Source organism: Anopheles coustani, chromosome 2 (assembly GCF_943734705.1).
Source record: "Anopheles coustani chromosome 2, idAnoCousDA_361_x.2, whole genome shotgun sequence".
Lineage (NCBI taxonomy): Eukaryota > Metazoa > Arthropoda > Insecta > Diptera > Culicidae > Anopheles > Anopheles coustani.
The window spans coordinates 17,899,240-17,914,357 of record NC_071289.1 but is presented as its reverse complement, the minus strand read 5'-3'; the positions used below and the strand labels follow the sequence as shown (position 1 = coordinate 17,914,357).

Here is a 15,118-nt window from a genome sequence, read left to right as displayed (position 1 = left end):
TCCGTTGGAGAAACTTTTGAGGTTACCATCCCATGAAAGTACAAAAGCAGCCCAGAAATTTTAAAAGTTCAAATCAATGGTAATGCTACAAAACATTGCATTTCTGTAGAAAAAAAACTGGTAAAATCTAAATCATTTAATTGTTAAAATTATGTTTATTTTTCAAATGGAATCAAAGCGATGGACTCACCTTCTATTTTATATGCAACTTGGCTTGACCAAAGTCTAGATAGTCTGTTCCAGAAACTGTCAAGAATCGCAACACACCAAATTCGACTGTTTCAGATATTCTGATTGACCTGAACGGCAAGGTCGCGGTGGGGAAAGTTAAAAGTTGCTCGTAAATCTTCCTCCAGGCAGGTTCCTAGCGGCGCGCCACAGCAGCAACGACGATAACCGTACGTGCCCATTCCGCTTCCTTCGTAGATCGAGGAATTCATTCGCTTTGTACCCCCAACAGTCGGAAGCCGGACACCGTCTCGCCACCGTCCACACAGCATCGATTGAAAACTGCTAGGGAAATGTTACGAACAATCATCGTACGAAACGAGAATCTCCTGCTGCAGGGATCGGTACGCCAGGTCCTCAAGGGGACGGCAGTCCGTGCCCTCAGCAGCGAGTGTGCCAAACGATCTGCAACCGCCGGACAGCATCGCAGGTAAGATATATCGGCGAAATTTCGTCCTGATGTTATGTAACCCGGAAGATATCGGCCGCCTTGTCCGGATGGTCTACGAAGCGGGGGAAGGCATATACCCGTACTCTGTGGCAGAAAACGTTCGTGTTGCAAAATATGGTGCTGTTTCGAAGCCGAATTAAATGTGCGACTTTCAAAAGATGCATAATATGTTGTGTAATCGAACAACCCTTCTTGATCGGCGCGGGGAAGAGGAGAGTGGTGCAGCTTGAAGACGCACGTCATCTGGCGATGGTGATTGTGTAGTTGTAGAAAAACAAATGTATGTTTCGATTATTCGCACGCGAAAGTCAAATAGAAGACTATAAAGTGGTACCACGAACAAAGTGACGAATGGACGCTAATTTTTACACGCATAGTGGAGCATATTAGTTCGAACGTAGAGACATTTAAGTTGCCTGTGCTTGTGCCATCCCGACGGTTGCTTTGATGCGATAGTCCGGCTTATCGGACGGTTGTGATATTTTCAATCTCTCTTCCTCAAATTCTAGAAATTCGCACAATCTGTCCAACAACCTCAAACCGGTGGCATGGAGAGTGAATTTCGTCCGCGGATACTGCAGCGGGTTTCCGGCACACTCAAAGGTCCTTCTGCCGGCCCTCTCGCCCACCATGGAGCTCGGAACGATTGTTAGCTGGGAGAAGAAGGAGGGCGACAAGCTGAATGAAGGTTTGTTATTGTTTACGTTCCAACGCAGGAGTAGATCGCTTTCCGCAATCGATTGCCGATTACGTACCGGAGCTGGGGAGATCCTCCCGATTGCATCCTCAGACAAGGCGCGTCGAGTTCCCGTTTGACTGAATGACCTTGAAGAGCTTCATCGCGGCACTGTGTGCAGTGCGTTTCCACTCGACGCCCTTATCGCTTTATCATCTTCGCTTTAGCGCCTGTTCAAATGGCTTTTCAACCACTTTTCGTCTTTTGCTGCAGGTGATCTGCTGGCGGAAATCGAAACCGATAAGGCGACGATGGGTTTCGAAACGCCCGAGGAAGGATACCTGGCCAAGATTCTGATCCCCGCCGGCCAAAAGGATGTCCCGATCGGCAAGCTGGTGTGCATTATCGTGGAAAACGAGGCGGACGTCGCGGCCTTCAAAGACTACAAGGATACGGGTGCTGCTGCGGCACCGGCAGCCGCCGCCGCTCCAGCTCCGGCCGCACCAGCTGCTGCCCCTCCGGCGCCAACACCACCACCGGTGGCCGCCGCACCACCACCACCGCCAGTGTCCGCCGGCCCGATGACGGCCGTCGAGCAGCGTGGACCGCGCGTTTACGCCAGTCCAATGGCCAAGCGGCTGGCCGAACAGCAACGTCTCCGATTGGACGGTAAGTTCCCGCCGTTTCGTCGGGGAACGAGCTTAAGAAACAGCTGCTGGTCGGTTTCGTTACTAACGCGCATGTTTTTTTTCTTGCCTCCATTCGTCCATTTTCATCTCCTCCCCCCAAAAAAAGGTAAAGGATCGGGCATGTTTGGTTCACTAACGTCTAAGGATCTTGCAGGTCTGCAGGCAGCCGGAGCGGGAGCAGCTGCAGCATCAGCTCCATCGGCGGCTAGGCCGTCCGTGCCGGCAGGCGCTGCCTTTGTCGACATCCCGGTGTCCAACATTCGTGGCTTGATCGCGAAGCGACTGCTCGAATCGAAGACCACCATTCCACACTACTATCTGACGGTGGACGTTAACATGGACAAGATCAACAAGCTGCGTGCCCGCTTCAACAAGCAGCTCGAGAAGGAGGGCGTCAAGCTGTCGATCAACGATTTCATCATCAAGGCAGCGGCGATGGCGTGCAAGAAGGTACCGGAGGCGAACTCCGCCTGGATGGACACCATCATCCGGCAGTTCGATGCGGTCGACGTGTCGGTCGCCGTGTCGACGGACCGTGGACTCATCACGCCAATCGTGTTCTCCGCGGACCGCAAGGGCATTGCCGACATCAGCAAGGATGTGAAGAATCTGGCAGCGAAGGCCCGCGAGGGTAAGCTGCAGCCACAGGAGTTCCAGGGTGGCACCTTCAGCGTGTCCAACTTGGGCATGTTCGGCGTGACGCACTTCTGTGCCATCATCAACCCACCACAGTCGTGTATTCTGGCCGTCGGTGGCACCCAGAAGCGCCTCGTCGCGGACAAGGATTCAGAGGCGGGGTAAGATACTAAGGGGCGATATGGATGAGAGACAGATTGGTTGACTTTTTTTTTCTCCCCTCGTAGGTTCAAGGAAAGCGATTTCGTATCGGTAACGCTCAGCTGTGACCATCGTACGGTCGACGGAGCCGTCGGAGCCCGCTGGTTGCAGTACTTCCGCCAGTTCCTGGAGGATCCCAACTCGATGCTGCTGTAAAGTGTTGCTGTAAACAAATATACTTCACTTTGGTATGTTATTAAAATATTTCAGCCATTAAGAGACTTCCTTAACAGCATCTTGATCATTTTTTTTCTTTTCCAGGCCGGACACGCCTTACCACTCATAACGAAACGAAAGTACATCCTAGAGGCGCTAGAAGAGAGAACGTAAGATAAACAATAGCAGAATACAGAGAAAGAGTAGAGCAAATGTTCATACAGGTCAAGCAGAAAAAGAAAGTGTTAAGAAAATAGATTTCGCACCACGTTGTACGAAGGCCTTCTTACCGCGCGCTTGGACAGGATCCTACAGGATGAGCTGGTTGGCCAGCGCTTCGGACTGATTTCCCTCCCTTTGCCATAGTTAAAGCCCCCCCTCCAGGCACTTGTAACAATAATAGTATATAAAGCATCCCTCGCAGTAAGACATTGCCCAGTAACGAAGGGATTAGGAACTTGCTGTAGCTGTCGAGAAATGGAGGACACACAATACCTGTTTCATAGTGTAGGCATTACGCAGTAGGGACCCCACAAAGTCCCGCTGTTGTACAATAGACAAGATTACACCTGTTTTTTTGGTGGGAGGGAAACAAGACGATAAGGCGACTGAGACGAAACCTGAAAACCCCTGCGCAGTAAAAACACGGTCCCCGGGAAGCCGCCCTACTTCCTCGCGAACCTTCTTTACTCTCTCGTCATTTGCGCACTTTACTTCGTGATTTGGAAAACAAAACTCCATGTAACCATCTTCCTTTAGTGTGCTGCACGGAAATCAAAAAAAGACACATGAACCCCCACGATGGTGTTGCGGTTGGAAAGTTGAAAACAAACTGGAACTGGTCAAATTGATGAACACTTGTTGAACAAGATCTTATTGTATAGTATCGTTTACTGCGCTATTATTATTTTTAAAACATCGGGAAATAAATCAAATTTATTTATTGGTTACCGTGGTTCGTCCGGGCGCTTTGTATGGAAATTAAATCGATTTTTTGTTCGCACACCCTTTACTTCTTCCCGAACGTATTGTAGCAACGCATCACTTAATAACTGCCACACTACATTAGGCGCGTATTGCACAAAAACGTTTTAACACTATGGAAAAACAGAAACTCAAACTTCGGTCCGATGGGGAATTGTAATAAACTCAAACGTTTTGGTAATGAATGTGATCATACAGAATCGAAAATTTGGAATAACATCTAAAATGTACCATAGTATGGATTACTGGAAGAAATATATAAATATTGGATTAAATTACGATATAGTCAAGCAATTTAGTATTCTTACATTTGGTTTCCCTGCTGGAAGCAAACAAATAGTAGATGTTAGTTCGTTAAAACCTTTGAAATACGTTTAGCCTCAACCAAGTGACTATAAAAGAAGTATGTTTTATTTTGCCTTTTTGTACAGTTTCAGCATTAAATTTCTTTTACCTTAAACTCATTCTATTACATCGAAATCCATCTCACAGCAGCCTCGCACGTTCAGCGTGTCCAAGTTGGTACCGGGAATGTGGAACAACATGCGCACCCGGTATGTTCCCTTGCCCATGGCGATGTACTGTTCCAGGTATTTAATTTGAAGCACCGCAGCATCCAGATTAAATCGACCCTGTAGATAAGGAGAATGACCGGAATGTAAAGTATTATTCTGTTATGGTGTTCATCGGCAAAATAATCGCCTACCGTCAGTCTTCCACAACGATCCCCGTTAGTCATGGCCTTGGCCAGCATAAACCATGGACCACTGTCGTCGCTGTGGAATCGATCGCAGTGCATCGGTTCGATGTACTCCTGCGGGTTGTCCAGACAGATGATCGAGTTTTGGTGCTCACACTTATAGCTGGTGATGATCAGTTCCCACTCCACGTCTTCGGACGATTGCTTAACGTCATACTCGGCGTGCAGCGTGTTGCAAACTCCATCCGCATCGCGATCATACTTTACCGATACCAGCGAAATCGGCATCTCGTCGTAGGGCAGCTTCACGTCTTGGCAGTTTGAGAACATCGTCATATTGACTCTCTGCATGGAGGAATGGTTTTGGTGGGGGATTAGAGAAGAAGATTTTAAGAACGCAAAATGCAAGTATGATCTTACCATTCCTTCCGACACCGAACACAAGACAGCACACATCACAAGTAAGAGTAACATTTTTACAGTAAACATAATTTCCCTGCATGTAAATTTCACTTCCGCAACCAAACGACAATTGAAGCTAACCAAACTGTTTCCGATAGGTTTTATATTGGCCAGACCTCAGTGAGGGACCCGATGGGTAACTGATATTTACAGACGATTGATCCCGGAATGCTCATTAATGACTATGCATGATTTTCTAAATGGAATGATCAGCATGTTCGTTGGCGATTTCGCCGATTGGCACCTGTAATTTATTCATACATCGCGGTTGTTGACAAGCAACACGTGATTAATATATTGGAAGTAGTAAAAGATATTGAACATCGCGTTTGCGCGATTAAGTTATTACCGCGTCATTAACTTTATTGCAATTCCATGAATTGAAATTATGGTTTTAATTTTCGCTAAAGTTCAGTTTCAGTTAGGTTAATGTTGTTTAAAATGTACTGTAATGAAACTTGAGAACGGCAAGCTTCACGTGGAGTAAATTATTAACCACGTGGATGAATTTATGTTTGTTTCAAAATTCTTCACAGAAAAACGTGTCTTTGCATTCAGGATACACTGTTTTCAGGGCCAATTCGTCGGCATCAAGCTGCTTTTTGTTGGTAGTAGGCAGTCAATTGCACGCGCACGGTTTTTGTTTGGTTTCGTTAGAAAGCACTTTGGGTTTGTTAAGTTTAACTTTGCCATTATCGGTAACAACATTGACGCGACAACAACGCGACATTTTCTCGTCGCGCCAATGTTGCTACCGATAATGGCAAAGTTAAACTTAACAAACCCAAACTGGTTCCTAACGATGCCAAACAAAAACCTTGCGCGTGCAATTCACTGCCTACTACCAACAAAGAGCAGCTTGATGCCGACGAATTGGCCCTGAAAACAGTGTATCACACCACACCTCCACCTAAAAAATCAGAAAAATGCTATAGTTTCTCTATCTTAATTAATGCACTTCCATGAATTCAGGGGTATTGTACAAAAATTTTGGTCGTATATTGAATATAAAACCCTTTGCCAAATTTTAAACGGACAAAAATTAAAATGACTACCAAGGCTCTCTAAACACAGAAGGTTGTGTCAAAAGTACGGTCATGTTCAGTTTTCTAATTTCGAAGCAACTTATCAAGAACCCATACCAAAACTTGTTATGGTCGCTGGGAAAACTTCCAGAAATGTTCAACAAATTTGTTTGTAAAAAATAATCAGCAAACCAACTTAAATTGGGATCGGATGAAACCAATCGCTCCAGCTCCGATGTAGCATCTCTAGTAGCGGGAAACGTCAACAAATGCCAAACGTCAAACTCGATAGGCAACTGCGAAAGGCACACGAATCTTTTTTGAGTAAATTTTACTTTATTTCGTGAATATTTTTCAACCAACACCGCTCATTACTGCTGTTAAATGACCTCAGCGACTCCCCAGGTAAGAAAAACCATCGTTTTCCATTCCCCAATCAACGGACGGTTCCTGTTTCGCGACGCACTTTGTTCGACGCTGTGTGTTATCGATGTTGTAACAAGTACCATATTTCATCATCCTCTGTTGTGTTTACGTATCTTTTCGCGTTTCCTCTGGCCAATCAAAACAAAAAGGGAGCAAACCTGCTCTATGGATTGAGAAAGTCCAACAAATTCACCAAAGGATTGGGTGCCCTCCTGCCGCAGGCGTATAGGAAGTTTTGGAATGAGTGGAAACACCAACAGCCCGCTGCGGTCCATTACGTGCCGAAAGATGGTAAGTAGTTGACGTGGAAACACTTCCTTCCTGCCTCGCATGGGTTTTAATCGAACGCTCGTTTTCTTCATCCCCATTCCAAAGGAATGTTCCAACGGGAAGATATCACCGGGCTTGTGTCACCGGTCCAGAACGTACCGCTTCCGCTAATCGACCCACCGGAAGCGCATACGGGCATCTGGGGAGGAGAGGCCGTTATCAAGGGCTTCCAAAAGCGCAACCAGTACAAACGGCGCGTGCCACACTTCTGGGTGCCGGTACTGCGTCGCTCGGTCGTTCACAGCCGGGTGCTCAACGAGTACATGGCCGTCACGGTGACCGATAGGACGTTAGCGCAAATTCACGACCACCATGGGTTCGATCACTACCTACTGAAAACTCCCGCCTGCGATCTCCGATCTATGCTGGCCATTAAGCTGAAGAAAAAAGTGCTCGAAGAGCTAGCGGCCGGTTGCCCACGGCTTGCGGAGGAACCGGCCAAGCAGCAGGAGTACCTGAAAGAGTTCGCCTGCTACCTGGAGCAGTACACACCGGAGGAGATCGAATGGTACGGGCTGACGTACACCGAAGCGTTGATGAAGATGAAATCGCTCACCGACGATAAGGACGCTCAGTTGCCGCAAAAGCTTTTGTTTCGTCAAAAATTGATCGACCAGCTGAAGGAGGCCGGCATACGGGAGGCACAGGACGGGGCGGGTGGCGAAAGTGATGAGCTGAAAAGACTGGAAGATCCTTCCGCGTCGTCATGGCTGTCGAAGCTAAGCTTCAAGCCGAAAAATTGGTAGATCGTGCCCTGATCGTTGTGTGTAGCAAAAGGTTTGACAAAATCTATCACGCGAAACCGATAGTCACTGCCTGGGGGCGTACGCGTCACACAGGAAATATAAATAAAACGCCTGTTAAATATTGATCTTAACAAAAACCAAAAGAGAGATGAACAATCAACTAATTTATTTAACCATTCAAAAAGCATTCCCACCCCAGTTACGCGGCAGTTTGGGTCCGGTTTTCAATCCCGGGACAGTGTTAGTTGAATCAATGGCAGTACTTTGACGGATGAGAGATCGGACAGGATCGCTTCGATGTTCTCGACCGAGGTAACCTGCATGAGGCTTTCCCGGCGGAAGCTGAGGATGATGATGGCCAGCAGGGAAAGAATCTCCAGACTATCGTAGCCTAAAATCAAGTCCCACAGTATGAGCAGCTGTTCGGGTGGTAGGTGTCCACTGAAGGCACGCATTAACCATTTAAAAACCACGCGGATTCTACAAAAAAGGGAAAATACTCATCTTGAAGAAACCCTAGAATTAAATATTGCCCAATTGGACACACTTACGGTTGAATTTGTAGCTCCCGGAAGTGTGACCACAGCTGTGGCTCGTGTGTTTGCAGCAACTTCTCAAACAGCAGACACAAACTAACGATTCCCTGCGGATGCGTGTTGATCGTTGTCAGCCGGTGGCAGTAGCGGATGTAAAACGCCCGGAAGGTGTAGTACAGCGAGACGGGATTATCGTACAGGTAGCAGAACGGTGCGGCCAGCATGCAGATACCGTGGAACGGCACGAACCCGCACGGTGGACCCTCGTACTGTTTCGCTTTGGCCGAATTGGTAAACTCTACCTGAATGAGCTGACTGATTTCCGTGTCCCTGCTGAAGCACAGCATGATCTGAAATGTTACGGGGTGAGATTAACTGTATTTGATAAACATTTCCCTTCCCCCCTTTCCATCTCTTACCTGATAGAGGACATCCTCGAACACAAAGTACCGATCGTCGTTGGTCGCTGTTAGTTGTACATCTTTGAAGACCAGCTTGTCCACGATCGATTCGTTCGTGAGTACCGATTGGCGCAAGCTTTCCCAGTGTTCAATATGCTGAAAGGGGAAGGAAAAAGAACTATGATCATCAATCGGCACCAAGAGCTCCAACAAGGGACGCACATGTTGCTCCACCTGGCTTCCCAAAACGTAGGACCATAGTGCGCCACGAAGCGGTGGCGGTGTGACACCCTTCTTCAGCGCCTGCTGACAAAGTGGAGCGTGGCGGGTCTTGAGAATTTTCTGGCACGTTGCCGACCAATCCCCGAAGTTGTTATCGTTCCTCAGCAGCTCCGAGAAGTGGACACGCAACTCGAACAAATTCTTGACCGTGAGCGAAATGTGCGAAAACTCCCATTTCGGTAGAAAGCTGCAAAAGAAGCGAACAATATCGGAGGGGAAAGAGCATGTGAAAAACGGATTCTACTTCCGGTCCCCCGTCCAGGGTACACTGGCTGGTGCGACATTCCCGCGACGGTCCGCGCCCGCCGCATGATTGGTGCGTTGGCGCAACGTCCCGGGAACGCCGTACCGCGGCCTTTGGTTGGTTGTTGGGCGTGTTACTCAGTCTCATCCTGCTTCATCGGTCCCTTGAGCGATAGCAGCACGTCGAGCAGATCTTTGGGAGCGTACACCGGTCGATAGTTGCTGAGATCGATCTGATAGGTGCTGAGCTCGTCCCACTTGGAGAGGATCTCCTCCCGGTCGGATGCGGTGCGCATCTGACCGTGCAGCTGCGCTTTCGATTCCGAGCACATCGAGTTCAACGACTTGCGTACCCGTCGTTCCCATTGGATACCTGCTCGGCGTAGATAGTTCAACGGATCGCTGCTGGCCGGCGTAGGACGAGTGTCACTTTTTACGGTGTTGCGTATCAGATGGTAGATCACGTTCCGGATCTCCACCTCCAGCCCGTTCGCCTTGATGGCGTTCTCGAGCGTTTGCTTCATGTCGTCCTTGTCCACCTCGGGCGAGCAGGAGAGTTTCTAGTCAGAGGGGGGAGGGGTTAGAGAAATCAACCGTCATCATCCAACTTGTAACAATGCTTCTCGCAGTAGGCCTGCACTTACCTGTACCATCTTGTACAGATTCCCGTACAGCTTCATCGTTTTCACATCCTCCGCGAGCCGAAGCGCCGTATGGTGGATGCTCGTATCCTTCAGTTCCTCCATGAAGCTTCCTTCCCTCACTACTGGCAGTGGGTAGCTGACGCAGGGTTCCGCCGCCGGATCGGCCAGCTCCGTTGACGACTGGAATGAAACTGTTGCAATTGGTGGATCCGAACCACTACCCACGGCACAAAACCCGGATGGGGACACTGTGTGTGTGCGTTGGTTTACACGACATACCGTGCCTTCTGTATCCTTCGAGTTGGTCGTCCTCACCAGCATCGCTTCGAACGGTGGCGAGAACCCACCGTTCCACCGTTTCGCCGTTGGGGGTTTGGAAGTTTGGAAGCAATTTTACGACAACCCGTCAAAAACCGTTCGAGAGCCGTACGCTAACATTTATTTATGGCACAACCACCACAAACACCACAACCACCTTCCGAGCACCAAACCGAACGAGAATTTCGAATGGGTGAACCCCTGTGCTTCCGTTCCGGAGGGGATTTCGTTTCGTTTCCGTGCCGATTTTCCGTGCGACCACACTGTTTTCCACTTTTTTCCGATTTTCGCCTGCCCAGATCAAGCGTAGCGGTTGGCTTTGATTGGTAACAAAATAAACGGCGGACCGTTGCCATTGGCAACGGAGTGGTGACCCGCTTTCCGAGGCGCCCAGTTTTTAGTTGAATGCCAGAGCGGGCATAGTATTCATTGGTTTCTTTTACACTCTTTAAAAAAGGAAATAATTACTGCTCTAGTTTCAACTTTATATTTATTGTTCATTAAATGTTTTGCATACAAAAATGAGCGAGCTGAAACTTTTTTGATTATGGCACCGTGGCAAAAAGATTAAAATTTTATTTTGTAAAAACAGTAAAAAAGTGCATTAAAATTTGAAAAGCGTTTTAACTAACTTCGTGATGGATTTTAAATTACGGTATTTCACCGTATATAATATCATCGTTGCATAAAATCACTGAACTATTTGAGAATTATTTCTGTTTTGTCACCATTCTTTTTTTAACTTCACTACTAACTATCCTAATGTCTGCTAATTTCTCAATCGATGGTTTCGTTCTTAATGTCTCTTTCTTCAGAACAAAATAAGAGTCGAAATCGTAACAAATTTACAATTAACAACATCTTATTCTGTTCTAAGATGTTTTATTTTTTTTTTCTACAATTTTTTTTCGCAAAATTTCCAACCCTTTCGTTTTCCTTAAGTGGTGAACAAAATTAAAATTTAATATTATTTTATGTACGAAGATACATTTAAAGTGTAGAAATTGGTGTACAAATGGGATGAAAATAGGTGGTAGATTGGAAATGTGGTGTTAACACGCGAAAATACAGTAACTGTGTGAGTGTAAAAGGGTAATAAGTGCACTTGTTATTGAAAAATCGTTAATTTAAATTCCAGCATTTCATTCCTTTGCCTCCGAATCATCGTCCGACGTGTCTCCTTCTTCCTTGATTTCCGTAACGACATACGAACCGAAGCGAACCGTAAAGAAGTAAATGAACTCCACCAGGCTGAGAATGCTGGCGCCGGTGAAAAGCCCCAAAATGCCTCCGATCGAGACGACCACGTCGATGTTCTCCCGTACGATCTGCCGCCGGTAGCGCTGCGTCGGAAGTGCCATCAGCTTGATCAGCACCGATCGTCCGCTGCGGCTTTCCATGTCCAACTCCCGGCCGATGATGCGGATCTCGTGCTCCGTGCAGGACGGATAGCAATCGCACACGAGCCCGTTCGTGCGCCACGGTTGCATGATCGTCGTCTGCGGAAACATCAGATCGCGTTGATCGAGACAGTTGAGTCCTTCATAACCGCACACGGGGCTTTTGTCATGCTCTAGAAGAAGAATAAAAACCGCTTGTAACCGGGAAAACTCGTTACGAATTTCTCACTCCCTTCCAGTAGTACTTCCGAGCAGCATATTGTGATGGCAGCAGTTGCACGACTTTATCTGAGCCGTTCGCAGACACTCGGTGACGCACACGCTGTAGCTGTACCTCCGGTACCCGAAATCGGTTTCCTCGTCCGGGAAAACGCACCGTCGGATGTTCTTCTGGACCGTGCGCACCAGCGGATCGTTCACGATGTTCTGCAGGGTGATGAAGATTGTTCCCGAGTATCCTTCGGCCATTTGATTGAACTGAAGTGTCGTCAGAAGCATGTGGGGAATGTCTTCCTCATTTTGTACGTAGGCCTACGGCGAAACGACCATGTGTTTCAATATCTGCATGAGCACAAAAAATGGGTAGGAATAGTACCGTAGTGGCCCGGCTGAAGTTAAGCAAACGTTCTCCCTTCGATGATGCCATTGCCAGGTCCATTCGAAGCCATCGTGGTCCGTATCTGTACAGATGGTCCGAGAGATAAACTTTAGAACCCATAAGTTTCCTGAAATCTTCTCGAAGGCCTCACTTCTCAACGGTTTGTATCGAATTCAGCAAAAAGCACGATCCCATCGTCGTCTGTATCGGCCGAAAGTACTGACAGCAGTCAAACACTTTCCCATTCCAGCTGCACTGGTCGAACAGCTGCTCGCAGGTCGCACGGACCGCGGCGGAAAACCCCGCATATCCGGACACCGGACACTTGACGCAGTCGTCACAATCCGCGTACATCGCGCAGTACGAGTTGATCGACCCATAGTTGTACAGATTGTGGTAGATCAGGCGCAGCATAAACTCCTCCACGTCGTAATTGTACTCCATCTCCTCGTCTGTCCGAAGGCCCTCGATCACCTGCTGCAGGGCGTCGTACTGTTGCTTCGTGTAGCCCATCTCGCACACGCCGACCGACGGAAACGACGTGATGTCCTTGCGCGTGTTCAGCGTTTCCACCACAATGCTGACCGCGTCCGAGCGGAACAACTCCATGTAGGTTTTGATCAACAAGTACGAACCGGCCCAGGCGAGCAGGACACAAGCGATCCAGAAGAGCCGCTCCGTCCAGTGGTACTTCCGGGCGGCAATGTAACCGACTCCGGCTAGCGAGCAGTTGGAACAGTAGTCCACCAGGATGCGGTACAGGACGCGAAACGCCCTTGCCAGCGCCATCGTTTGCGTGGCTCTGGTCCAGAACAGGTGCAATGCGTCGCTAAAAACTTGCCTCAGCGTATCCGTTAGCTGATTAATTATGCAGAACCATCGGTTGCCGCAACACTGGAAGTGCTTTAAATCCCCATTTCTTATTCCCGAATGGTTGTCGACACCGATTTCATTGCAATGATTTTTTTTCATATTATTAATCAATAAAAAATGTCGAAAAAATATTATTGTTGAGTCATGGATTGCAGAATATGTTCCAACTTCACTTGATTTAGTATGGATAGTACCAAGCTTAACCTAAAGCCGGCACTTATCACTCCCGGATGAGGATGTTTTTAAGTGTTTGCCTCCACATCCATAAAGCAAGGATTATGAATCCATTTCTTTCCACAACTTATAAGTAACTTATCAAGGTTTCAAGCTTGATCTATGTATGTCAACTTCAGTGTAATATGTGCATTTTACCCCACATTCCCGTATAAAAAGGTTACAAAATCCACTGGTTAAATATTTCCCTTCCTTTTATCAAAGAAGGCTAGACTTTTGTTCCGATTTCGTATTTCGTTTTTATTGAATCCAATAGATAGGTAACTGTTACAATCGGTAAATATGTTCTATGTTCGGTTAGACTCCGTTGGCTGTGTCCCAGCCCTCCTCCCCCTGCCTTCTTCCTCGTTCACTGTGGGCTGGATGATCTATGATTCGGTGTACTCTCGGTATTATCGGTAGATTTATATGTTGTGTTCTTTTTTGATTCGGTGTACTGTGTAGCAAAGATATCGTTTAAAGTTTTGGATGCAAAATGGGTGTGTTTGTGTTCGTATGTGTGTGTGTTGCAATGGCGGACAAAGTGCAAACGGTAATTTTAAACAATCTCTTCTTCCCTTCATAAATATTGCCATCGGTTTTGGCTGAGTGCCTAGCACTGCCACCTTTCCTTCCCGTGTCGCGTATGTCGTCGTACGTGTAGATGAATTATTGATTAGTTGTTATCTAGCGATTGCATTAACTTTTTCCACCCATTCCCCTAATTTTTGCTCGTTTGTTAACTCTTCTCCTTTCGTTTACCGGCACAACTTTCCTAAAGTTGCTAAAACCAAACCAAAGAACTCCCCGGATTACAACGATTATTACACACTGTAACGGTAATGATTACATAACGGTGTGATTAAAACATAAACCGAATCGCTCTTGCCGCCAGAGGCGTGTATAATATTTAAGTATATATTTGGTTCGTTCCTATTCTAAATATGCTTGTTCCTTACTTGTGACTATCCTCCGTGGCTTTGTATAATTCGCAGACACAGATACACATTTCACAACTTGAAAATATATCCACATATCTGTTCTGTTTACAACGTACTAGCTAAGAACGGAAGAGGAGGCGAATGGAAAGTTGCCCACACTACGAACGGGTTGGATGGAAGGTGGGGCGGGGAAAAGATTCCTCGTTCCAGGAAAAATCACTTCCATCCAACCGTTGAAATTTGCTGTTCGTGCCCGCGCGTGGAGCAAACTTTATAAAAGTCCCATCCCCATTATGTTAAAGTAAAGAAAACAGACCTATTAGGAGCACTTAGAACAACGCCGCCAAACGCACTTTACGCATTGTAAATTCTATCCTAAGTAATAGTTCCTTTACTCTAACAGCTTCCTTGTTTCCGTTCATCGGCAGCGAGGGAAAGTTTTACGAAGATTTCCTCCGCACTTTTATGCTTTATTTTACCTTCACCGGAAAGGAAACACGATAAAATTAATATCACACGAATTGGCTGATTACTTTCGTTCGTTCAACGTTATGACTAAAAGACAGAGCGTGTGAGAAAGGGGGACTTGCAGGTGCCGGGGCAATACGGTAATGAGTGAACTTTAGCGTGCAGTTCTGCAAAAGGCAAAAGAAAGGACTCGCCAGAAATTTGCGATCATAACGGGTGGTTTCCCATCGATCGGATGTTTAGCAAAAAGATGCCAAATCCGAAAGCTATACTCACAGGACAGGAAGTGAGTAAAAGCATAATTTACAAGTCGCCAGGGAAGAAAAAGGATGCTGAACGTATGCTAGCTTACTCCGAAGTTTCAAAAGAAATAACCGAGCAATGATAGCCGGTCAATTTCAACATACAATAATAGCGTACACTTTCGCGATGACCGCGAGACTGTTTACTCATACATTGCTACATATACTGGGTGGGGTAAAGTATGATGC

At 47.0% G+C, this 15,118-nt stretch overlaps 5 protein-coding genes across 6 annotated transcripts; 2 read left to right on the top strand and 3 right to left on the bottom strand.

Moving 5' to 3' along the window:
• The first annotated feature begins 247 nt into the window (after window positions 1-247).
• LOC131267159 (dihydrolipoyllysine-residue acetyltransferase component of pyruvate dehydrogenase complex, mitochondrial) lies at window positions 248-4,023 on the top strand. 2 transcript variants are annotated; one of them, XM_058269944.1, is made up of 7 exons: window positions 248-398; window positions 461-658; window positions 1,189-1,367; window positions 1,629-2,024; window positions 2,151-2,841; window positions 2,908-3,069; window positions 3,143-4,023. In XM_058269944.1, the coding sequence occupies exons 2-6, from the start codon at window positions 522-524 to the stop codon at window positions 3,035-3,037; spliced, it is 1,533 nt and encodes a 510-aa protein (XP_058125927.1). In that variant the 5' UTR covers window positions 248-398; window positions 461-521; the 3' UTR covers window positions 3,038-3,069; window positions 3,143-4,023. The 2 variants fall into 2 exon arrangements, with proteins under 2 accessions (XP_058125927.1, XP_058125926.1); XM_058269943.1 differs by having other exon boundaries at window positions 292-658.
• Window positions 4,024-4,482: 459 nt separating this feature from the next.
• On the bottom strand, window positions 4,483-5,263 carry LOC131265974 (uncharacterized). Its single transcript, XM_058268294.1, has 3 exons — window positions 5,142-5,263; window positions 4,728-5,066; window positions 4,483-4,653 (listed from the first exon to the last, which is right to left on the bottom strand). The coding sequence occupies exons 1-3, from the start codon at window positions 5,208-5,210 to the stop codon at window positions 4,483-4,485; spliced, it is 579 nt and encodes a 192-aa protein (XP_058124277.1). The 5' UTR covers window positions 5,211-5,263.
• Window positions 5,264-6,482: 1,219 nt separating this feature from the next.
• Window positions 6,483-7,867, top strand: LOC131262506 (large ribosomal subunit protein bL28m). Its single transcript, XM_058264525.1, has 3 exons — window positions 6,483-6,613; window positions 6,784-6,925; window positions 7,010-7,867. Exons 1-3 carry the CDS (start codon window positions 6,593-6,595, stop codon window positions 7,708-7,710), a joined length of 864 nt encoding a protein of 287 aa, XP_058120508.1. The 5' UTR covers window positions 6,483-6,592; the 3' UTR covers window positions 7,711-7,867.
• Window positions 7,868-7,934: 67 nt separating this feature from the next.
• LOC131262504 (TBC1 domain family member 19) lies at window positions 7,935-9,976 on the bottom strand. The gene is made up of 6 exons (XM_058264524.1): window positions 9,817-9,976; window positions 9,311-9,732; window positions 8,870-9,116; window positions 8,666-8,803; window positions 8,262-8,596; window positions 7,935-8,190 (listed from the first exon to the last, which is right to left on the bottom strand). The coding sequence occupies exons 1-6, from the start codon at window positions 9,916-9,918 to the stop codon at window positions 7,935-7,937; spliced, it is 1,500 nt and encodes a 499-aa protein (XP_058120507.1). The 5' UTR covers window positions 9,919-9,976.
• A 1,300-nt stretch (window positions 9,977-11,276) lies between these two features.
• Window positions 11,277-12,921, bottom strand: LOC131264024 (sodium channel protein Nach). Its single transcript, XM_058266315.1, has 4 exons — window positions 12,284-12,921; window positions 12,130-12,214; window positions 11,780-12,065; window positions 11,277-11,707 (listed from the first exon to the last, which is right to left on the bottom strand). The coding sequence occupies exons 1-4, from the start codon at window positions 12,919-12,921 to the stop codon at window positions 11,277-11,279; spliced, it is 1,440 nt and encodes a 479-aa protein (XP_058122298.1).
• Window positions 12,922-15,118: the final 2,197 nt, after the last annotated feature.